Source organism: Myotis nattereri (genome assembly GCF_964212035.1).
Source record: "Myotis nattereri genome assembly, chromosome: 9".
NCBI classification, from domain to species: Eukaryota; Metazoa; Chordata; class Mammalia; order Chiroptera; family Vespertilionidae; genus Myotis; species Myotis nattereri.
The window spans coordinates 81,221,821-81,245,977 of record NC_138084.1 but is presented as its reverse complement, the minus strand read 5'-3'; the positions used below and the strand labels follow the sequence as shown (position 1 = coordinate 81,245,977).

General features: G+C 44.7%; 1 protein-coding gene and 1 pseudogene across 2 annotated transcripts; both read right to left on the bottom strand.

The window, feature by feature from the left end:
• Positions 1 to 21,288: 21,288 nt before the first annotated feature.
• LOC308525381 (eukaryotic translation initiation factor 3 subunit G-like) lies at positions 21,289 to 23,459 on the bottom strand. The gene has a single exon (XM_081100222.1). The coding sequence runs from the start codon at positions 22,531 to 22,533 to the stop codon at positions 21,577 to 21,579; it is 957 nt and encodes a 318-aa protein (XP_080956348.1). The 5' UTR covers positions 22,534 to 23,459; the 3' UTR covers positions 21,289 to 21,576.
• Positions 23,152 to 23,654, bottom strand: LOC308525383 (myosin regulatory light polypeptide 9-like; annotated as a pseudogene). The gene has a single exon. The product of its transcript is annotated as a myosin regulatory light polypeptide 9-like (transcript).
• Between the last annotated feature and the right edge of the window lie 503 nt (positions 23,655 to 24,157).

Below are 24,157 nucleotides of genomic sequence, written 5' to 3'. Positions count from 1 at the left end.
ATGAGAGAGAAACATCGACCAGCCGCCTCCTGCACATCCCCCACTGGGGATGTGCCCGCAACCCAGGTACATGCCCCTGACCGGAATCGAACCTGGGACCTTTCAGTCCGCAGGCTGACGCTCTATCCACTGAGCCAAACCGGTTTCGGCACCACAGCTTTTTTATCCACTCATCTGCTGATGGGCACTTGGGCTCTTTCCAGATCTTAGCTATTGTAAATTGTGCTGCTATGAACATAGGGATACAATCATTCTTTCTGATTGGTGTTTTGGGTTTCTTAGAATATATTCCTAGAAGTGTCATCACTGGGTCAAATGGCAGTTCCATATTTAATTTTTTTTAGGAAACTCCATACTGTTTTCCATAATGGCTGCACCAGTCTGCATTCTCACCAGCAGTGTACTAGGGTTCCCTTTTCTCAATATCCTCACCAGCACTTATTTGTTGAGTTGTTGATGGTAGCCATTCTGATAGGTGTGAGGTATTAGCTCATTGTTGTTTTAATTGACATCTCTCTGATGATCAGGGACTTTGAGTATTTTTTCATATCTCTTGGCCTTCTGTATGTCCTCTTTGGAGAAGTGTCTATTTAGGTCCTGTGCCCATTTTTGCTTTTTAAAGTTGTGAACTAGGATTACTTTTATTTCTTTATGGTACCAATGTCCCTACTCAATAGAGAATGTTTCTTGAACAAATAAATTATTTATTTTTTTTACATTCCACCAATTTCTTTTATTTTTTGTTTTGTTTTTTAATTAAATCTTTATTGTTCATATTATTACAGTTGTTCTTCCCCCCCATAGCTCCCCTCCACCTGGTTCCCACCCCACCCTCTGCCCTTACCCACCCCCCCACTGTCCTCATCCATAGGAGTACGATTTTTGTCCAGTCTCTTCCCGCACCCCCCACACTCTTTTCCCCCCTGAGAATAGTCAGTCCACTCCCATTCTATGCCCATGATTCTATTCTATTCACCAGTTTATTCTGTTCATCATATTATTTATTCACGTGATTTTTAGATTCACTTGTTGATAGATGTGTATTTGTTGTTCATAGTTTGTATCTTTACCTTTTTCTTCTTCTTCCTCTTCTTAAAGGATACCTTTCAGCATTTCATATAATATTGGTTTGGTGGTGATGAACTCCTTTAGCTTTTTCTTATCTGTGAAGCTCTTTATCTGACCTTCAATTCTGAATGATAGCTTTGCTGGGTAAAGTAATCTTGGTTGTAGGTTCTTGCTATTCATCACATTGAATATTTCTTGCCACTCCCTTCTGGCCTGCATAGTTTCTGTTGAGAAATCAGCTGACAATCTTATGGGTACTCCCTTGTAGGTAACTGACTTTTTTCTCTTACTGCTTTTAAGATTCTCTCTTTGTCTTTTGCTCTTGGCATTTTAATTATGATGTGTCTTGGTGTGGTCTTCTTTGGATTCCTTTTGTTTGGGGTTCTCTGCACTTCCTGGACTTGTAAGTCTATTTCTTTCACCAGGTAGGGGAAGTTTTCTGTTATTATTTCTTCAAATAGGTTTTCTTTTTTTTCGTTTCTTTTTTTATTTCTTAAAGTATTACAAAGAGTATTACACATGTCTCCTCCCCCCCTTGACATTCCCCCAACCTCCCCCACCCCCCAATGTCTTGTGTCCATTGGTTATTCTCATATGCATGCATACAAGTCCTTCGGTTGATCTCCTACCCCCACCCCTCCCCAGGCTTCCCACAGTAGTTTGACAGTCTGCTCAATACTGCTCTGCCTCTGTATCCGTTTTTGTTCACCAGTCTATAATGGTCCTTATTTTCCATAAATGAGTGAGTGAGTTCATGTGGTATTTTTCTCAGCTTCCCAGGGGCTGTCTCAGGCTCACAGGGGCCATCTCAGCCTCACAGGGGCCGTCTCAACCTCACAGGGGCCATCTCAAGCTCACCGGGGCCGTTTCAACCTCACCAAGGCAGATTTGACCTCATCAGGGTGGTCTCGACCTCACCGGGGCTGATTCAACCTCACTGGGGCCGTCTCAACCTCCCCAGGGCCGTCCCAGCCTCACCAGTACCGTCTCAGCCTCACAGGGGCCATCTCAACCTCACATGAGCCATCTCAACCTCACCGGGGCCATTGCAACCTCACCGGGGCTGTCTCAACCTCGACGGGGCCGATTCAACCTCGCCGGGGCCGTCTCAACCCCACCGGGGCCGTCTCAGCCTCACTGGGGCCGTCTCAGCATCGCCGGGGCCGTCTCAGCATTGCTGGGGTCGTCTCAGCCTCACCAGGGCCGTCTCAGCCTCGCCAGGGCCGATTCAACCTCACCGGGGCCGATTCAACCTCACCGGGGCTGATTCAACCTCACCGGGGCCGTCCCAGCCTCACAGAGGCCGCCTCAGCCTCACAGTGGCCGCCTCAGCAACACGAAGTTTGGCATTCTGTCTGTGTTGTGGGCGGCTCCTAACTGGACAAAATCTCCAGGCGTTCCTGGTGGCTGAATATCTGGTATGCTTTCTTGGATTTCATTTTCTACCAAGTGCACAGACTGCCTGTCTGCCGTCTTCCAGTGTCCCATGTGAGACTGGATCTGGTGGACCTGCCTGTGTGTTTGCTGGTGCAGAGGTTCCACGTCACTGGCCCAGCCGGGTCCGGCTCTGGCTTCCTCCGAACCTGATTCTGCTTCTTGAGTGTGCCCCTTATGTATGCAAGGAGTTGAAATCTGCATTCTGCTGGGCTGGGCTGCAAAAGTGCCGGTGATTCCTTTGGGTGGGGATGTAAATTGAGTAGGGCAGGGTCCCCGGGAATCACCAGGGAAGAGCAAGGGGCAATGGCGTCTCCACGACTCCTCGCCTCTCAGCGACTCAGCATCTCGCATCCCTGAGTGCCAGCTAGCAGCTCCATGAGACAGCCACTCTCATTCTCTGGCCCGTTGCAGGGCTGTCCCGCCTCTCCCTGTAGGGGTCTGGGACCTCAGGATCCTGCCCCAAACAAGCTCAGTGGATTTGAGAGTCTGCATCCCCTTCCGATTGAAAAAAACCTCGCATCCAGTTGCAGCTCGCTTGGCGCACAACTCCACACCTCTGTTCTTGGCGAATCACCAGGGTGGGGCATAGGGCAATGGCATCTCTGTGACTCCTCACCTCTCCGCGACCCCACGTCCCCGCGTCCCTGAGCGCCGGTGGGCAGCTCCGCGAGACAGCCACTCTCGCTCTCCGGCCCATTGCAAGGCCATCCCGCCTCTCCCCAAAGGGGTCTGGGACCTCAGAATCCTGCTAAACAAACTAGTTCAGTGGACTCGAGAGTCTGTGGCTTCTTCCGATTGATAAAAACCGCACATCCAGTTGCAGCCGCCTGACACGCGACTCCATACCTCCGTTCTTGGAGCCTCTGCACAACCTACTCAGTCTCAGTGCTCTTCTTTCTTTCCTTCCAGTTGTAGAGCTTCCACTGGGCTAGCTTTCCCATGGTTCTGAATGACAACTTTTTGTTTTATAGTTGGTAGTCTCGATGTTGTTGTGGGAGGCAGCCCACACAGGTCTGTACCTTATGCCGCCATCTTGGTTCTCTCTCCAAATAGATTTTCAATATCTTGCTCTCTCTCTTCTTCTGGCACCCCCATAATTCGGATGTTGGTATGTTTGAAGTTGTCCCAGAAGCTCCTTACACTATCTTCATATTTTTGGATTCATTTTTCTTTTTGTTTTTCCAGTTGGGTGGTTTTTGCTTCTTCATATTTCAAATCTTTGACTTGATTCTTGCGATCTTCTAGTCTGCTGTTAGAACTCTGTATAATATTCTCTATTTCAGTCAGTGTATGCTTAATTTCTAGTTGGTCCTTTTTCATAACCTCGAGGGTCTCACTAGATTTCTTGAGGGTCTCATTAAGTTTATCGGCGGTTTCTAGAGAATTCTTGAAAAACCTTAAAAGTGTGGTTTTGAACTCTATATCCAGTAGTTTGCTTTCCTCCATTTCTGTCATTTGTGACCTGTTTCTTTGTCTCCGCATTTTGGCTGCTTCCCTGTGTTGATAGAGTGGCTTTGTGTGCTAGGGGTCCTATAAGGCCCAGTGGCTCAGCCTACCCAATTATGTGAGGTGCACACTCTTGGTGCACCCCTTTGTGGGCTTTGTGCACAGTCTTGTTGTAGTTAAGCCTGATTGTTTTAGGTATCACTGGGAGGAATTGACCTCCAGGCCAATTGGCTGTGAGAATCAGCTGTGTCTGCAGTGGGAGAACTTCTGTGCTGGAGGCACCCTTCTGGGGCAAGACTTGCTTCAGTGGTGCTTTGGTGCTCACTGAGTCTGCCCCCTGAGTGTGTCCCTTATGGATCTGAGGAGTTGTAATCTGGATGGTCCCACTCTGACCACTGGGTACACTGGCTCTTGGATTTCTAAGGAGGTGCTAATTTAGCTTCTGCCTGAGGCTACCCAGCAGGAGCCCAGCTATGAAGCAATGCAAGCTGCTGTGGGGCCTTGGGTCTTCTTTTGGAAGTTCTGGGTTTCTTTGACCTAGGTGCAGTTTGTTAGGTAATTTTCAGATTGCAAAGGGCCAGGCCATTCATATGCAAAAGCCTCTGAGCACAGCTTGGGTGGGGCAGAGTCTCTGGGGATCAACAGGGTGGAGCAAGCAACTATGGCTGCTCCTCAGTCCTACCCTAAGAGGCCCCGGGTCTCAGTGTCCCCATAATCGCTGCAAGTACCTCTGAGAGAAAGTCACCCTCAAGTTCCAACCAATGCCAGACAGTCCAGTTTCTCCTCATATGAGTCTGGGTCCCCAGAGACTCATCCGGAACTGGAGTTCAGAGCAGTCGGGAGCTTGAGCCTCCCTCCCGATTGAAAAAGACAACTGTGTCTTCAGTTTCCAGCCCTTTCCACGTGCGCCGCATCCTCGGCTGCCAGCCCTTTCCATGTGCGCTGCATCCTCAGTTGCCAGCCCTTTCCGAGTGCTTCTCTGTACCTCTGCACTTTACTTTCACACCTCCTCTGAGTCTCAGTGTGCTTTTCTCTTTCCTTGTAGTTGTAGAATTTCCACTCAACCAGCCTTCCTGTGGTTCTGGATGATGTCCGTTTTGTCTTTTAGTTGTATTTTTCCTTTGCCCATTTTTTAATTGGATTGCCTTCCTTTTGTTAAGTTGTATGAGTTCCTTATATATTTGGATATTAACCCTTTATCAGATGTATCATTGCCAAATATGTTCTCCCATACAGTGGGCTCCCTTTCGGTTTTGGTGATGGCTTTTTTTGCTGTGCAGAAGCCTTTTATTTTGATGTAGTCTCATTTGTTTATTTTCTCCTTAGTTTTCTTTACCCTAGGAGATTATCCGTAAACATATTGCCTGGAGAGATTTCTGAGTTTTTGCTGCCTATAATTTCTTGTAGGATTTTTATGGTTTCACTACTTACATTTAAGTCTTTTATGCATTTTGAGTTTATTCTTGTGTATGCTGTAAATTGGTGGTCTAGTTTCATTTTTTTGCATGTGTCTCCTCTAATTTTCTCAACACCATTTATTGAAGAGACTCTCTTGACTCCATTGTATGCTCTGGCCTCCTTTGTCAAATATTAATTGATCATAATGTCTTGGGTTGATTTCTGGGGTCTGTGTTCTGTTCCATTATTCTATATGCCTGTTCTTGTGCCAGTACTAGGCTGTTTTGATTACAGTAGCCTTGTAATGTAAATTGAAATCTGTTTTGTGATTCCTCCATCTTTGTTCTTCTTTTTCAAGATTGCTTCAGCTATTTGGGGTCTTTTTTGGTTCCATATAAATTTTTGGAGTATTTCTTCTAGATCTGTGAAATATGTTGTTATTTTAATAGAGATTGTATTGAATTTGTAGATTGCCTTGGGTAGTATGGACATTTTAATGATGTTGATTCTACCAACCCATGAACATGGTATATTCTTCCACTTGTTTATATCTTCTATCTCTTTTTTCAACATCCTATAATTTTCCAAATACAGATCTTTTGCCTTCTTGGTTAAGTTTATTCCTAACTATTTGAATTTTTTTGTTGCAATGGTAAATGGAATTGTCTGTTTAGTTTCTTTTCTGAAAATTAATATTGGTGTACAAAAAAGCCATTGATTGCTGGGTGTTGATTTTGTATCCTGCTACATTGCCAAATTCATTTATTAAATCTAGTATTTTTTTGGTGGAGTCTTTAGGGTTTTCTATGTATAATATCATGTCATCTGCAAACAATGAGAGATTTACTTCCTCCTTTCCAATCTGGAGGCCTTTTATTTTTTCTTCTTGCCTGATCACTGTGGCTATAATTTCCTGTACTATGTTGAATAAGAGTGGTGAAAGTGGACATCCCTGTCTTATCCTTGTTTTTAGGGGGAATGGTTTTAGTTTCTGCCCATTGAGTATGATGTTCGCTGTAGGTTTGTCATGCATGGCTTTTATCATGTTGAGATATGCTCCCTCTATTCCCACTTTGCTGAGAGTTTTTATCAAAATTGGGTGTGGGATTTTGTCAAATGCTTTTTCTGCATCTATTGACATGATCATGTGATTTTTGACTTTCAGTTTGTTTATGTGATGTATCATGTTTATTGATTTGCAAATATTGTACCAGGCTTGCATCCCTGGAATGAATCCCACTTGGTCATGATGTATGATCTTTTTAATATATTGCTGGATCCGATTTGCTAAAGTTTTGTTGAGGATTTTAGCAGCTATGTTCATCAGGGATATTGGCCAATAATTTTCTTTCTTTGTAGTGTCTTTATCTGGTTCTGGAATTAGGATAATGCTGGCCTCATAAAAAGAGTTTGGAAGTGTTTCTTCTTCTTGGATTTTTTGGAATAGTTTGAGGACTATAAGTGTTCTTTGTATGCCTGGTAAAATTCCTCTGTGAAGCCATCCAGACCTAGGCCTTTGTTTGCTGGGAGTTTGTTGATTACTGCTTCTATTTCACCAGTTGTTATTGGCCTATTCAGATTTTCTGATTCTTCCTGATTCAGTTTTGGGAGATTGTATTTTTGTAGGAATTTGTCCATTTTGTCCACATTGGCCAGCTTGTTGGCATATATAGTTCATATTATTTTCTTATAATCCTTTGTCTTTCTGTGGTGTCGGTGGTTACTTATCTGCTTTAATTTCTGATTTTATTTATTTGGTTCCTCTCTGTTTTTTGATGAGTCTGGCTAACGGTTCATCAGTTTTGTTTATTCCTTCAAAGAACCAGCTCTTAGTTTTTATTGATTTTTCAAAAATTTTTTAGTCTCTATGTTATTTATTTTTGCTCTAATCTTCTTTATTATTTCCTTCCATCTACTTACTCTGGGATTTTCTCACTGTTCTCTTTGTAGTGCTATGAACTTCCTTGTCAGGACTGCTTTTGCTGTGTTACAGAGATTTGGGGTTGTTGTGTGTTCATTTTCATTTGTTTACAGGCAGTTTTTTCTTTCTCTCTCTCTCTTTTTTTTTTTTTTTGCAATTGGCCTTCCTTTAGTCCCACTGCCCCCTCCACGACCCCACCCTACCTTCAGTCTTCAGGAACTGCCCCAAGACCCACATTTCTGTAGAGTTTAAAGTTCTGTGAGGTAGAGCATTCCTTTCAATGGGATCTAGAATTTGTGGGGTTGCAGAATTTTACTGACTAGACACTGGAAATCTGAAGAAGTCAGTTGCTTGGAGCTTGTCTCAAAACCCCAAGGGAATTCTGAGCTCTATAAGGCCCAGAGATCTGGAACTGTTGGAAGCCTGAGATAGGTCTAAGGCAGAAGGTGACCACGATGATGTCGTTATAGCTTGAAGGTGTATGCAATAATGTCACTACACTGGAGCAGTGCATACCGGTTGGAGTCTGCAGCTGCAACACATAGAAGTTGGCCACGTTCATGACGGTGGCTCCGAAGTGGGTGGTCACATGCACACCCTCATGCGAGGTGAAGCTAATCTGGCGACCCACGATGGCCAGCAGGCTGCGGAGGTAGCGTTCCTGGAGGAGGGCTTTGGCCTGCTGTTCCTGGGATTCCTGACATTCACGAACTACAGGAGACTCTGGGTGCCCTATGTCCATCAGGGGCAAAGCCTCTCCTCAAGCCCTCGGGGCCCCAGGAGAGCTGGCGCACAGGCACCGGACTAGTCAGTGGAGTCTGCGTTGTCCAGGCTGATGATGGACCAAAGAACTACTGGCTCTGGATTTGGTAGACCCTGAAAGACGACCAGTTGATGTCTTTCAGGCCAGGAGAGATGGTGCTAGGAAGGTTCAGACCATCCAAGGTCTGTATGCTGGCGCCCCGACTTCTGCTGGTGTCCCTCCTCCCTGCGGCAGAGGCTGGGGTGGACCATGAGCTGCCCAGCCTGCGTTCTGCCATGGATGCAGCCACCCCATATTTTATTTCCTTCTTGATCTTGTTGGCAACCCATTCATTGTTTAATAACAGGTTATTTACCCTCCATGTGTTTGAATGTTTGGGTGTTTTTACTGTAGTTGAGTTCTAATTTCATTCCACTGTGACCTGAGAAGATGCTTGATATGATTTCAATCTTCTTGAACTTGTGGAGACTTGTTTTGTGTCCTAACGTGTGGTCTATCTTTGTGAATGATCTATGGGATCTTGAGAAGAATGTATATTCTGTAGCTTTGTAGTGAAATGTTCTATAAATGTCAAATAAATCGATCTGACCCAGTGTATCCTTTAGATTCACTGTTTCCTTGTTAATGTTTTGTTTGGAAGATCTATCCATTGAAGTCAGCGGGGTGTTAAAGTCCCCTATTTTGACTGTGTTGTTGTCAATATCTCCCTTAAAATCCTCTAGAAGGTTTTTTTTTATTAAAAAATATATATTTTATTGATTTTTTACAGAGAGGAAGGGAGAGGGATAGAGAGTTCAAAACATCGATGAGAGAGAAACATCTATCAGCTGCCTCCTGCACACTCCCCACTGGGTATGTGCCCGCAACCAAGGTACATGCCCTTGGCCAGAGTCGAACCTGGGACCCTTGAGTCCGCAGGCCAACGCTCTATCCACTGAGCTAAACTGGTTAGGGCTAGAAGGTTCTTTGTTGTTGTTGTTGTTGTTTGTTTTTAATATATTTAGGTCAGCGGTTCTCAACCTGTGGGTCGTGACCCCTTTGGCGGTCGAACGACCCTTTCACAGGGGTCATCTAAGACCATCCTGCATATCAGATATTTAAATTACGATTCATAACAGTAGCAACATTACAGTTATGAAGTAGCAACGAAAATAATTTTATGGTTGGGTCACAACATGAGGAACTGTATTTAAAGGGCCAGAAGGTTGAGAAGCACTGATTTAGGTGCTCCTATATTGGGTGCATATATGTTTACCAGGGTTATATCCTCTTGTTGGATCAATTCCTTTAGTATTATGTAGTGACCTTTGTTGTCTCTTGTCATGGCCTTCATTTTGAAGTCTATTTTGTTGGATATGAATATTGCTACTCCAATTTTTTCTCTTTTTCATTAGCATGAAAATTTTCTTTCTATCCCTTCACTCTCATCCTGTGTGTGTCTTTTGTTCTGAGGTGGGTCTCTGTAGATAGTATATATTTGGGTCATGTTTTTGTATTCATTCAACTACACTAGGCCTTTTGATTGGAACATAAAATCCATTTACATTTAGAGTTATTATTATTATTGTTATTATTATTTAAAATCTTTATTGTTCAGATTATTACAGATGTTCCTCTTTTTCCCCCCCATAACTCCCCTCCACCTGGTTCCCACCCCACTCCAGGCCTACCGCACCCTCCGCCCCACTGACCTCGTCCATAGGTGTAAGCTATTTGTCCAATCTCTTCCCGCACCCCCTTCAACCCCTTCCCCCCAAGAATTGTCAGTCTGCTCCCTTTCCATCCCCCTGATTCTATTATATTCACCAGTCTGTTCTGTTCATCAGGTTTTTTATTCATTTGATTTTCAGGTTGACAGATATGTATTTGTTGTCACTTTGTTGTTCATAATTTTTTATCTTTACCTTTTTCTTCTTCTTCCTCTTCTTAAAGGATACCTTTCAGCATTTCATATAATACTGGTTTGGTGTTAATGAACTCCTTTAGCTTTTTCTTTTTGTCTGTGAAGCTCTTTATCTGACCTTCAATTCTAAATGATAGCTTTGCTGGGTAGAGTAATCTTGGTTGTAGTTCTTGCTATTCATCACTTTGAATATTTCTTACCACTCCCTTCTGGCCTGCATAGTTTTTGTTGAGAAATCCACTGACAGTCGTATGGGTACTCCCTTGTAGGTAACTAACTGTTTTTCTCTTGCTGCTTTGAAGATTCTCTCTTTTGCCCTTGGCATTTTTATTATGATGTGTCTTAGTGTGGTCCTCTTTGGATTCCTCTTGTTTGGGGTTCTCTGTGTTTCCTGGACTTGTAAGTCTATTTCTTTCACCAGGTAGGGGAAGTTTTCTGTCATTATTTCTTCAAATAGGTTTTCAATATCTTGCTCTCTTCTTCTGGCACCCCCATAATTCGGATGTTGGTACGCTTGAAGTTGTCCCAGAGGCTCCTTACACTATCTTCATATTTTTGGATTCTTTTTTCTTTTCTGGTTGGGTGTTTTTTGCTTCTTCGTATTTAAAATCTTTGACTTGATTCTTGGGATCCTCTAGTGTGCTGTTGGATCTCTGTATATTATTTTTTATTTCAGTCAGTGTATGCTTAATTTCTGATTGTTCCTTTTTAATATCCTTGAGGGTCTCACTACATTTCTTGGAGGTTTCTAGAAGATTCTTGAATAATTTTATAACCGTGGTTTTGAACTCTATATCCAGTATTTTGCTTTCATTCATTTCTTTCATTTGTGACTTGTTTCTTTGTCTCTGCATTTTGGCTGCTTTGCTGTGTTTGTTTCTATGCATTGGGTAGCTGCTAAGTCTCCTTGAGTTGATAGAGTATCCTTTTGTGGTAGGTGTCCTATAGGGCCCAGTGGCTCAGCCTCCCCAGTTATCTGAGGTGGACGCTCTTGGTGCACCCCTTTGTAGGCTGTTTGCACAGTCTTGTAGTTAACCCTTGATTGCTGTTGGTATCACTGTGAGGAATTGACCTCCAGGCCAATTGGCTGTGATGTCCAGCTGTGTCTACACTGGAAGATCTGTTGTGCAGGATACACCCTTATGGGGCAGGACTTGCTTCAGTGGGGCTTTAGTGCTCACTGAGTCTGCCCCTTGAGTGTGTCTCTTATGGATGTGAAGAGTTGCAATCTGGTATGGTCTCACTCTGACCACTGGGTACACTGGCTCTTGGATCTCCAAGGAGGTGCAAGGTCAGCCACTGTCTGGGCTGTCCAGCAGGAGCTACAGAGATATCTGCAGATTCCTCCTCTTTGTATGGGGTTTGGAAGTGCCCAGATGAGGCCCAGCTATGGCTGCGGCTGCTGGGCCTTGGGCCTTCTTTTGGAAGCTTTGGGGCTCTCGGACCCAGTTTCAGTTTGACAGGTTTTATATGGAGAAAAGACAGGCCATTCATATGCAAAAGCCGATGCACACAGGTTGGGTGGGGTTGTAAATTGGGTGGGGCGGGGTCTCTGGGAATCACCAGGGCAGAGCAAAGAGCAATGGCTCCCAGTCAGCCCTGCCCTGCGTCTCAGTGTCTTGAGCCCTGGTGCAGGAACAATGATCTCTGCGAGCACCTCTGAGAGAAAGCCACCCTTGCATTCCTGTCCCAATGCCAGACAGTCCAGTTTCTCCCCATATGTGTCTGGGTCCCCCAAAGTCTCACCCAGAACTGGAGTTTAGAGCAATTGGGAGCTTGTATCTCCTTCTCAATTAAAAGAGCAGCACATCCAGGTGCCAGCACTTTCTGCATCTCCCCACCTCTTACCAGTCTCAATGAGCGTTCTTCACCTCTCTTGTTGTGAAACTTCCACTCAGCCAGCTTTTCCGTGGTTCTGGGTGGTCGTTGTTCTGTCTTTTAGTTGTAATTTTGATGTGGTTGTGAGAGGCAGCAAATATAGGTGTTTACCTATGCTGCCATCTTGGTTCTTCTCCTCTAGGGTTATTATTGATAGGTACTTACTTATAGTCATTTTTATTCTGTATGCCTAGGTTTCTGTTTCATCTTCTCATTACAGCAGTCCCTTTAGCATTTTTTAAAATATATTTCATTGATTTTTTACAGAGAGGAAGGGAGAGGGATAGAGAGTTAGAAACATCGATGAGATTGAAACATCGATCAGCTGCCTCCTGCACACTCCCTACTGGGGATGTGCCCTCAACCAAGGTACATGCTCTTGACCAGAATCAAACCTGGGACCCTTGAGTCCTCAGGCTGACGCTCTATCCACTGAGCCAAACTGGTTAGGGCGCTTTAGCATTTCTTGCAATGCTGACTTGGTGGTGATGTACTCCTTTAGCCTTTTTTTGTTGTTGTTCATGAAGCTCTTTATTTGACTGCCTATTTTGAATGATAGCCTTGCTGGATACAGTAATCTTGGTTTCAGATCCTTGCTTTCATTACCTTGAGAACTTCATGCCACTCCTTCTGGCCTATAGAGTTTCTGATGAGAAATCAGCTAACAGCCTTATGGGAGCTCCTTTGTAGGTAACAGTTTGCTTTTCTCTTGCTGTCTTTAAGATTCTCTCTTTGTCTTTTATTTTTGGCATTTTAATTATGTGTCTGGGTGTGGGCCCGCTTGGATTCTTCTTTGTTGAGTTTTCTATGTCTCCTAAACTTGTGTGACTTTTTCTTTCACCATGTTTGGGAAGTTTTCTGCCATTATTTCTTCAACACATTCTCTATCCCTTTCTATCTTTCTGCCTCTTCTGACACACCTGTTCTAATATTTTTATGTTTCACATTGTCCTACAGCTCCCTTAAGCTGTCCTCCTGTTTTTTAATTGTTTTTTCTTTTTTCTTTTTGGCTCTCTGATTGAGTGATTCTTTCAATCCTGTCTTCTAATTCACTGATCTGATCCTCAGCTTCTCCTAATCTGCTGTGTATTTCTTCCAATGTGCTCTTTATTGTTGTTATGTCATTATTTCTGTTTTCATAGTTACTATATCTTTTCTCATGCTGTTGAGCATCTTTACCATCATTACTCTAAACTCTGTTTCAGATAAGTTTCTTATCTTTCATTTATCTCTTCTTCTGGAGAATTCTCTTGTTCTTTCATTTGGGGGTTGTTTCTTTAGCTCCTCATTTTACATGCCTGTTTGGGTTTGTGACTATGTATTAGGTAGATCTGCTATGCCTCTCAATCTCTAGAGCAGGACAGTATTAAATACTGTTTCTGACTAACTAGATCAGGCAAAGACTCAAAGCCTCCAGAGACCACCTCTGCCTACAGACTGATAGGGTTCTGATTTGAATTGCTCTCAGGCCATCATCTTCAGTTGTGATGAGAGTTTTTTTTCAACAGGGTGGGGCAGTTGCTTCTGCTTGGAGGCTAATTGTTAGTTTTAGGAACTCCACAGCATGGGGCAAAGTGTTTTCCAATAGAGTGGGTCAGCTATCTTTTCCCCAGGCAAGGCCTTCTGTATAGCAAATGTCTGTATGGGAAAGATGTCCTCTGCTGTGTGAGGGAATGACTCAGCACAGGAAACCAGTGGTGTCTGCCTTCTGAGCTCTAACCCCTGAGTTCCCAATCTTGGCTTCTGCTCACACAGCTCCAGTCCACTCTGCTCTCCCTCTGCTGGTGCACAAGTTGAGTGGCTCCCCAGGGAATTTTTAGAGTTGGCCCTTTTAGAGGGTACCTGAATTTCCAGCTGTCTCTCCCTGGCAGACAGAAACCCCACTGCTTTTCACAGCCAGATGTTATGTGGGTACCCTTCTCATTTCTGGTGCTCTCTGCTGGGAGGCCCAGCTTGGGAATTAGATCCTAGAGTTCTCAGTGGAAACTCCCCACAGCTGAGATATCTCTCCTGAACTTTGTTGCTGTCTTTGGGAGCCCTGCAAGCCCTTCCTTTCCTCTGCCCTCCTACCAGTCTCTGTGCAGTCTCCACTTTAGGTCCTCTGTTATTACGGTTCTCTCCAGCGAGTTTGCCTTTGATTATTCAGGAAGTTTTTCTGTATTTTAGTTGTAATTCCAGTTTTCCTTGGAGCATGTCTGTGTAGCATCCACTTACTCTGCTACCATTTTTAGTCTCTGGTTTTAGTCTTGAGTAGGCTCAGGCAATGGTCCACAGGTGGGATGAGAGGTTTTCCAAAAGGTTGGGGCAATTGCTTCTACCGGGAGACTAATTGTTATTCTCAGAAATGGGCCTCAGAAACTCAACTGGGTGAAGTAAGGAGTAAGGGTGAGTCAACTGCCTGCCTCCCCAACCTCCAGGCAAAAACTGCCTGAATAACAAAGTTCTGCCTGAGAAAGATGACCTCCTCAGCATAAAGGAACAACTTAGTACAGGCAAGCAGGGTGTCTGCCTTCTGAGTTCTAACCCCAGAGCCCCCAACCCTGACTTCTGCTCACACAGCTCTAGTCCACTCTGCCCTCCTTCTGCTGGAACCCAAGGTGAATGGCTGCACACGAAATGTTGTGCATTGGCCCTTTAAGAGGATGCCTGCATTTCAAGTTGTCTCTTCCTGGCAGACAGTAACCCTGCTGCTTTTCTTTTATTAAAATACTTTAAAAATATGTTTTTATTGATTTCAGAGAAGAAGGGCAAGGAGGAGAGAGATAGAAACATCAATGATGAGAGAGAATCATTGATCGGCTGCCTTCTGCATGTCTCCCACTGAGGATGGAGCCCACAGCCTGGGCATATGCCTTGACTGGGAATCGCACTGTGACCTCTTGGCTCATAGGTTGATGTTCAACCACTGACCCAGGCTGGCCAGGCACCCTGATGCTTTTCACAGCCAGATGTTATGTGGCACTTTTCTCAGTTCTGGAGCACTCTGCTGCAGGGCCCAGCTTGGGGTTTATACACCAGAGTTCTCAGTGGCAGACCCCCCAGCTGAGATACATCTCCAGAACTTCCGCTACTGTCTGTGGGAGCCTCCCCAGTCTTTTCGTGCCTCCACCCTTCCTACCTGTCTCTATGAGGCCTCCACTTTCCATCCTTGGTTATCAGGGTTCTCTGCAACTAGTCTTCAGTTGATTATTCAGGATATTTTTTGTATTTTAGTTGTAATTCCAGTTTGGTCTTGGGAGCATATCTGTGTATCATGCACTTACTCCATCGACCTCTCTCATCATTGATGTTTCTATCTCTCTCCTTCTCCCTCCCTCTCCGAAATCAAGAAAATATATATATTTTAAAAATATCACTCATGACTTAATATTTTTTTGACTAACATTACTTCCCCCACCCTTTTTAAAAAACTGATCTTGGGTTAAAATGGCTTTCTTTCTTTTTTAAAAAATTAAATTTTTATTGTTCAGATTATTACAGTTGTTCCTCTTCCCCCCCCCCCATAGCTCCCCTCCACCCAGTTCCCACCCCACCCTCTGTCTTTACCCGCCCCCCCACTGTCCTCATCCTTAGGTGTACGATTTTGTCCAGTCTCTTCCCGCACCTCCCCCCCCACACTCCTTTCCTCCCCAGAATTGTCAGTCCACTCCCTTTCTATGCCCATGATTCTATTCTATTCACCAGTTTATTCTGTTCATCAGATTATTTATTCACTTGATTTTTAGATTCACTTGTTGATAGATGTGTATTTGTTGTTCATAATTTGTATCTTTACCTTTTTCTTCTTCTTCCTCTTCTTAAAGGATACCCTTCAGCATTTCATATAATACTGGTTTGTTGGTGATGAACTCCTTTAGCTTTTTCTTATCTGTGACGCTCTTTATCTGACCTTCAATTCTGAATGATAGCTTTGCTGGGTAAAGTAATCTTGGTTGTAGGTTCTTGCTATTCATCACATTGAATATTTCTTGCCACTCCCTTCTGGCCTGCATAGTTTCTGTTGAGAAATCAGCTGACAGTCTTATGGGTACTCCCTTGTAGGTAACTGCCTTTTTTTCTCTTACTGCTTTTAAGATTCTCTCTTTGTCTTTTGCCCTTGGCATTTAAATTATGATGTGTCTTGGTGTGGTCCTCTTTGGATTCCTTTTGTTTGGGGTTCTCTGTGCTTCCTGGACTTGTAAGTCTATTTCTTTCACCAGGTAGGGGAAGTTTTCTGTCATTATTTCTTCAAATAGGTTTTCAATATCTTGCTCTCTCTCTTCTTCTGGCACCCCCATAATTCGGATGTTGGTACGCTTGAAGTTGTCCCAGAGGCTCCTTACACTATCTTCATATTTTTGGATTCTTTTTTCTTTTTTCTTTTCTGGTTGGGTGTTTTTTGCTTCTTCGTATTTCAAATCTTTGACTTGATTCTTGGGATCCTCTAGTGTGCTGTTGGATCTCTGTATAATATTCTTTATTCTTTATTAAGTGTATGCTTTATTTCTAGTTGGTTCTTTTTCATAACCTCGAGGGTCTCACTAGATTTATTGAGGGTCTCACTAAATTTATCTGTGGTTTCTAGAGAATTCTTGAAAAACCTTAAAAGTGTGGTTTTGAACTCTATATCCAGTAGTTTGCTTTCCTCCATTTCTGTCATTTGTGACCTGTTTCTTTGTCTCCACATTTTGGCTGCGTCCCTGTGTTGATAGAGTGGCTTTGTGTGCTAGGGTCCTATAGGGCCCAGTGGCTCAGCCTCCCCAATTACCTGAGGTAGACACTCTTCATGCACCCTTTTGTGGGCTTTGTGCACAGTCTTGTAGTTAAGCCTTTATTGTTTTAGGTATCACTGGGAGGAATTAACCTCCAGGCCGATTGGCTGTGAGAATCAGCTGTGTCTGCAGTGGGAGAACTTCTGTGCTGGAGGCACCCTTCTGGGGCAAGACTTGCTTCAGTGGTGCTTTGGTGCTCACTGAGTCTGCCCCCTGAGTGTGTCCCTTATGGATCTGAGGAGTTGTAATCTGGATGGTCCCCACTCTGACCACTGGGTACACTGGCTCTTGGATCTCTAAGGAGGCGCTAATTTAGCTTCTGCCTGAGGCTACCCAGCAAGAGCTACGGAGAGATCTGCAGATTCCTCTTCTTTGTTTGGGGTTTGGAGGTGCCCAGATGAGGCCCAGCTGTGAAGCAATGCAGGCTGCTGTGGGGCCTTGGCCTTCTTTTAGATGTTCTGGGTCTCTCTGACCCAGCTGCAGTTTGTTAGGTAATTTTAGATTGCAAAAGGCCAGGCCATTCATATGCAAAAGCCTCTGAGCACAGCTTGGGTGGGGTCTCAGGAAATCAACAGGGCGGAGCAAACAACTATGGCTGATCCTCAGCCCTGCCCTAAGAGGCCCTGGGTCTCAGTGTCCCAAGGTAATTGCTACAAGCACCTCTGAGAGAAAGCTGCCTTTGAGTTCCTCCCAATGTCCGACAGTCCAGTTTCACCCTGTATGAGTCTGGGTCCCCGGAGACTCACCCGGAACTGGAGTTCAGAGCAGTTGGGAGCTTGTGTCTCCCTCCCGATTGAAAAAGACAACCGTGTCCTTATTTGCCAGCCCTGTCTGCCTGCGCCTCCGTACCTCTGCACTTTAGTTCCGCACCTCCTCTGAGTCTCAGTGTACTTTTTTCTTTCCTTCTAGTTGTAGAATTTTCACTCAGCCAGCCTTCCTGTGGTTCTGGATGATGCCCGTTTTGTCTTTTAGTTGCATTTTTTAAGTGGTTCTGCCAGGCAGCAATTTCAGGTGTCTACCTATGCCGCCATCTTGGTTTTTCCGCCAAAATGGCTTTCTTTCTAATGTTCCATCTGAAAATCATTAAAAATTGGTAATCACTTTTCTACCATTGCCTTTCAATTCACTGTTATTTGAAAAATATATTTATTCAATCATTCTATTATGTTCTCCATCCTCTTGAGACCCAGAGTGAGAGGACACCAAGGTGAAAATGCCTCTGTCCTTAGGGAAAAAAAATAGCTATTCTAAAAAAGAGACTTTTATTGATTTCAGAGAGGAAGGGAGAAAGAGAACAAGATAGAAACATCAATGATGAGAGGGAATCATTGCTAGGCTGCTTCCTACACGCCCCACACTTGGGATGGAGACCACAACCCAGGCATGTGCCCTCACCGGGAACGGAACCGTGACCTCCTGGTTCATAGGTTGATGCTCAACCCCTGAGCCATGCCGGCCAGGAGAAACAATAGCTATTTTAACAAGTAGGCTATAATTCAAAACCACATAAATATATTTTAATAGTTTTTTAATTTGACAATACCAGAATGCTTTAAAACCTTCCTTACTTTGTGCAAGAAGTCCAATATGTAATTCTTATAAAAACCCATCCAAAGGTTGCATGGGTCAATCCTGTAAGGAAAAGTGTGGTGCTACATACCTACAGGTGATACGCTTCTTTCAGCTCCGCTCAGGATGTAAGTCCTGAAGCCCAGGCTAGGTGAAGAAAGAGGGAGCTAAGATGATCAATTCCTAAGGAATTTCTGCGATTTCAGGCGAGGTATTCTATGAAGGATCTTCTACTGCCTACCCTCTCATTCTTCCTTCCTCGGCCTGATGCAAAGGCAACCTGCATGAACTTTACAAAGTAGAGAAGGGCTGCCCATCGAGGACCAAAATCACCATTTCAGGGTTAGAGGCCGAGATGTAGGAGTGACTCAGCTGGCATCAGCTTTGTAGCAGCCTCAACCTACAGGACTTCAGAAAAGGAGTCCCCGACACGCAGCTCCCTCTGTGGCCACCTGCCACTAAATTCTGTTTATCAGTCCAGCACCAAGCACAGTAAGTAGCGTTTTCTGTTTCATTGTTGATAACCTGCTATATGCAAGTGAGATAAGGTGATAGGCTAGAATTACAAAGGTGAATTAGATACTCTACCTGCTTTTCAGTTTAGCAAGGGAAGTAAACACATGTAAACATATCATTAGTGTACAATGGTGTGTGCTGTAAGAGGCCCAACAGGAGGGCAAGGGGAAACAGTTTGGGGAAATCAGAAAAGGCTTTTCAGAAGTTATTAGCTGGTTTTGAAAGTGGAACAGAGGTGTGCCACGTAGAAAGGGCCGGATGAAGGCAGCATTTACAAAGGTATGGATTCATTGATGGGTAAATTAATTTATTCACACATCTGTATTGAGTAAACACTATATGCTTGGAGCTTGGGATTTATCAGTGAACAAAATAGATTTTAAAAAATGTCTGCCTTTGTGGGACTTGTATTTATTTTAGCAAGGTAAAACAATTTAAAATATTCATAATAAACCAATAAATAATATAGAGTGCGAGATGTTGAAATTTTTTTGGGAAAAAGATAGGGTAAGGGAAAAGAGTATTTGGAGAGAGGTTTCTTGCAATTATACTGAGGGTGGCTGGGGAAGCTCACATTGAAAACATTGAGTTGAAGTGAGGCAGCTCGCCCCACGCGTATCTTGGGGAAGGAAGGGCATTTGAGCGGAGGAACCAGGAGTTGCCTGGTTGCGTGAGGAGGAGCACATTGACAGTGAGGCAGCGTGGGGAAGGGGAAGAGTGGCAGGAGGTGAGTGAGGTCAGAGACAGGAGAGAAAGGCAGATCTTGGGGGTCCTGTAGGCCACGGTAAGAATTGTAGTTTGAATCTGAACGAGGTGGGAGCCATTGAAAGGTTGTGAGCAGGGGAGTGACATGATCTGACTTACATTTGATAGCATCACTCTGACTGTGGACAGCCCAGCTTGAAGTCAGAGGCCCTTTTAACAATCCTAGTGAGAGATGCCAGTGCCTTGATGTTAGCAGGGAAGGTGGGAAGAAATGGTCTGATTCTGGATCTATTTTGAAGGTAGAACCAACAGAACTTCTTCATGGATGGATGTGATGAGAGATAGTAGTCAAGTTCGACTCCAAAGATTTTTAGCCTGAGCAATGGGAAGGTTGGAGTTGCCATCAGTGAAGAGGGAGAAAAATGTTGAATAAGGTTGGGGGGCGGGGGGGATGTGGAAGAAAATCAGTTCCATTTTGGACATGTTAAGTTTGAGATGTCTATTGAGATATCAAATAGGCCGTGGAATATATTTCTGGAGTTCAGAGGAGAGGTATGGACTAGAGCAGTGGTCGGCAAACTCATTAGCCAACAGAGCCAAATATCAACAGTACAACGACTGAAATTTCTTTTGAGAGCCAAATTTTTTAAACTTAAGCTATATAGGTAGGTACATTGTTATTAACTTAATTAGGGTACTCCTAAGGCTTAGGAAGAGCCACACTCAAGGGGCCAAAAAGCCACATGTGGCTCGATAGCTGCAGTTTGCCAACCACGGGACTAGAGCCATAAATTGGTGAGTCATCAGTATACAGATGTTATTTAAAACCACGAGATTATCCTATATAATAAAACCTTAATATGCAAATCAACCAAACAGTGGAATGACCGGTCGCTATGATGCGCACTGACCACCTGGGGGCAGAAGCTCAATGCAGGAGCTGCACCTTGGTGGTCAATGCGCTCCCACAGAGGGAGCGCTGATCAGCCAGAAGCTGGGCTCACAGCTGGTGAGTGGCGGGAGCCTCCCCTGCCTCTGTGGCACCACTAAGGACCCCTCTCGAGTAATGTCCTACACTGGCAGGCGGACATCCCCTGAGGGGTCCCAGACTGCGAGAGGGCGCAGGGACCCCCTCCGCATTCATGCACGGGCCTCTAGTTTCAACAATAAAGATTTTAAAAAACAAACAAAGAAACAAACAAAAAACCCCTAAGAGATTAGATGAGATCACTAATGAATGAGTCCAGAGGAAGTACTGAGCCTTACCTTTGGGATATTCCAAAGACAGAATCCAGGAAAAGGGGGAACTGGGAAAGGAAACTGAAATGTGAACAAAAAATAAGGACTAAGAAAGGCCAAAGGAAAGCTCTGGAGGTCAAGGGTATCAGAAAGTGCAACAAGCACGAGGAAATACCTCAGTCAAATACTGCTGAAAGCTCAAAGTGCCTCTTGCATTTAGTATGTAAGAAGAGCAGCTTCGGCGGTGCGGTAGGCATGAATACTAGTTGGAGTGAATCAAGAGAGAACAGGGATCCGAGGCAGGGAGTAAATACTTTAAATTCTGAGGTGTTTTGCTGCAAAAAATGATTTTGTAAAAGATGGTCTAGAACAGCCGTGGGCAGACTACGGCCCGCGGGCCGGATCCGGCCCGTTTGAAATGAATAAAACTAAAAAAAAAAAAAGACCGTACCCTTTGATGTAATGATGTTTACTTTGAATTTATATTAGTTCACACAAACACTCCATCCATGCTTTTGTTCCGGCCTCCGGTCCAGTTTAAGAGCCCATTGTGGCCCTCCAGTCAAAAAGTTTGCCCACCCCTGGTCTAGAATCTAGATAATAGCAGGTGTGTGCATTCATAGAAACCCTAGAATAGAGGGAAAAGCTGATATTGTAGGAAAGGGGGGAAGGACATTGAGGGGAGGGACTGGCTTTGAAAGGAGCAGGAACAACCTAGTTAATGCAGAGTAGAGTATACAGGGTGGCCCCTAAAATGTATATGCACTTTGAATAATTATCAATTACAATGGGTTAAATCTTAAAAGAAACGTTAATTGAGCTATCAGCTGTAGAAATGTGTATACTTTTTTTTTTTTTTTTTTTTTTTTTTTGCTATTGGAGCCTTTTATTGCCCTTGGAGTTCCCTGCTTTTGGAGGTCGCTTTCTGTTGCCACAGGGTCCTGGGGCCAGGTGCCAAGCAGCAGCAGCAGTAACAGCTGGTTTAGTTGGTGGATGGCTTAGCCCACTCAACGTTGAGGATGAGGTGGTCGTAGCCAAAGCCGGACACTCTGGCAATGGTGCGGGCAGCGTCCTTACGGCAGTGGAAGCTGATGAAGGCAAAGCCCTTGGACTGGTCGGTGGTCTTGTCCTTCGCCAAGTAGATGCGGGAGATGGAGCCACAGGGTCTAAAGAGCTCTTGCAGGTCTGTCTCATGGGTGTCCTCTGACAGGTTGGTGACGCGGATGGTGGCATTGTCATCGGCTCTGCTGTTGGGCTGCATGGACTCCCCGCGGCAGCTGGCCCCATCCCGCAGGCTCGGTGGCACGTACTTCCCTGTCTTGTTCTGGGCCGCCTGCACAGGCTCCAGCTCTCCAGGCAGTTTCTCCTTCTCACCGGTGGACAGGCCCAGTTGCTCAGCCAGCTCCTTCTGCATGGGCCCCAGCGTGTCCTTGTAGGGACAGCGGGTGGTCCCGTGGTTGACCTTGCAGATACGGCAGGACACGATCTTCTGGCCCTTGAGCTTGTTCATTGGGTCCTCCTCCTCCTGGCAGTTCAGATCCTCCTTGCTGGTGATAAAAATGGACACATCATCGCTGACCATAGTGGTGGCCACATTGGGTCCTGGTGGGTCAAACTCTGAGTTCCCAAACTTCTTCCAGTTCTTCCTCCTTGCAACTGCCTTTGAGGCCTTCCGGGTCTCGATTCTGAAGGTGCGGACAATCTTGAACTTCTTGCCATCTCCATCTATCTTGTACTCGGTTACTGTCTTGATGTTCCCATTGATGACCTCCTTGGGTACCAGAAGTGGAGCTCCTGGCAGCAGCTCGGGCTCTGGGCTCGTGTCGCCAGTGGCCAAAGGGATCCCCTTGAGGAGCTTGCTGGAGACGCATTTGTCATCCTCTACCTCCTCTACCTGGTTGGCCCAGCTGGGCTTCGAATCAAAGTCTCCGGCGGGCATTGCAGAACTCCTCCACGCAGCCCAAACCTGGGCCAGAGACCAGAGTTATACTTTTTTTTTTTTTTTTTTTTTTTTTTTTTTTTTTTTACCATAAAGTTTAATTATGGCTCAGAAAAAAGTGAGTAAATAACTTTCTTTGAAAAAATTATGGGGGTGGCTGGTAAGTTAAATTACTCTATTTTCTATTCTGAAAATGACAGAAAGTCCCATTTCCAGTCTGATTATAGAGATGCATGTGCCAAAAAGGACTGAGAATAAATATCATAAGAGAGGCAAAAGCTGTAGCCCTAGCTGGTTTGGCTCAGTGGATAGACCATCATCGACCTGTGGAGTAAAGGGTCCCAGGTTTGATGGCAGTCAAGGGCACATGCCTGGGTTGCGGGCTCAATCCCCAGTAGGGGATGTGCAGGAGGCAGCCAACTGATGATTCTCTCTCATCATTGATGTTTCTATCTCTCTCGTCTCCCTTCCTCTTTGAAATCAATAAGAATATATTTATTTTTTTTAAAAAGGAAGGCAAAAACTGTAAATCTATGGCATGCTATAGACTCCAAGAAAAAGTCTTAGAAATACCCAAAGTGGTGACAAGAAACATTTGGCTGGAATTTGGAGTTCTTCTCAGTCATCTTTGCCTTTTGCTCCATGTTTAAAGATGCCTGTGTAATTTCAATGTAATTGAAATTTCCCATTTTGTCAATAGACGTTTGTCTGTACAGCTCCTCCACTTCCTCCATAAACTTACCTCCCATTGCTGTCAGCAGCTCTCAGGTAATTTCCCTGAATGGTGCCAGTCACTTCTTCATCAAAGCAAGTGAAAGCATTTCTGATGCTATCTTCTGGATCTGTGCTGTTTAATTCTCACCAAACATCCTGAGGAACATGGTGAGATGTATGGGACCTGGAGCCTCATTCATCATGGCATCTAGATACTCATCGGTTGGATCTTTCCCCATGGAGGCAAGCATATCATGTAAATCTTCCTAGTCAATGAAACCATCTCTGTTCTGATCAGTCATGTTAAACTCCTGAACCTGTGATTGATCAAACATGGCTAGCAAATTGGATGTTTCCCACTGCAGGTGCTTCTTGGTGGTCTTGGTCTGTGCCCTTTTGCTCAACATGGTGGTGGTTAGATCCCTGCACTGCCACTTCAGTGACCCTTCTACACCCAGAGTTGCTAAAATACAACGCTTCCCGCCTCCCCTTAGCAAACTAGAAAAAAGCTCAGTCACCATTCTCAGCCAACAGAGTGGGCCTGACTTGATGGAAAGGTGATGGGGGCACAATTTTGACCCAGTGCGCAGGAAGGAATATACAGCAGTGACTTAGAACATATGGTAACGTGTGGTGACTCGTTGGGTCTGATGTCTGAGTCAAGTGTGTATACATTTTGGGGGGCCACCCTATCCTATATAATAAAGAGGTAATATGCAAATTGACCAGCACACCCTCGCACAAGATGGCCAACCCCATGTGGTCACAAGATGGCTGCCACAAGGGAGGGCAGTTAGGGGCAACCAGGCTGGCAGGGAGGGCAGTTGGGGGCAACTGGGTAGGCAGGGGAGGGCAGTTGGGGGCAACCAGGCTGGCAGGGGAGGGCAGTTGGGGGCAATCGGGCTGGCAG

What these genes read in the sequence shown, in the direction of transcription:
- LOC308525381 (XM_081100222.1), bottom strand. Translation starts at nt 22,533, where the DNA reads ATGCCCGCCGGAGACTTTGATTCGAAGCCCAGCTGGGCCAACCAGGTA.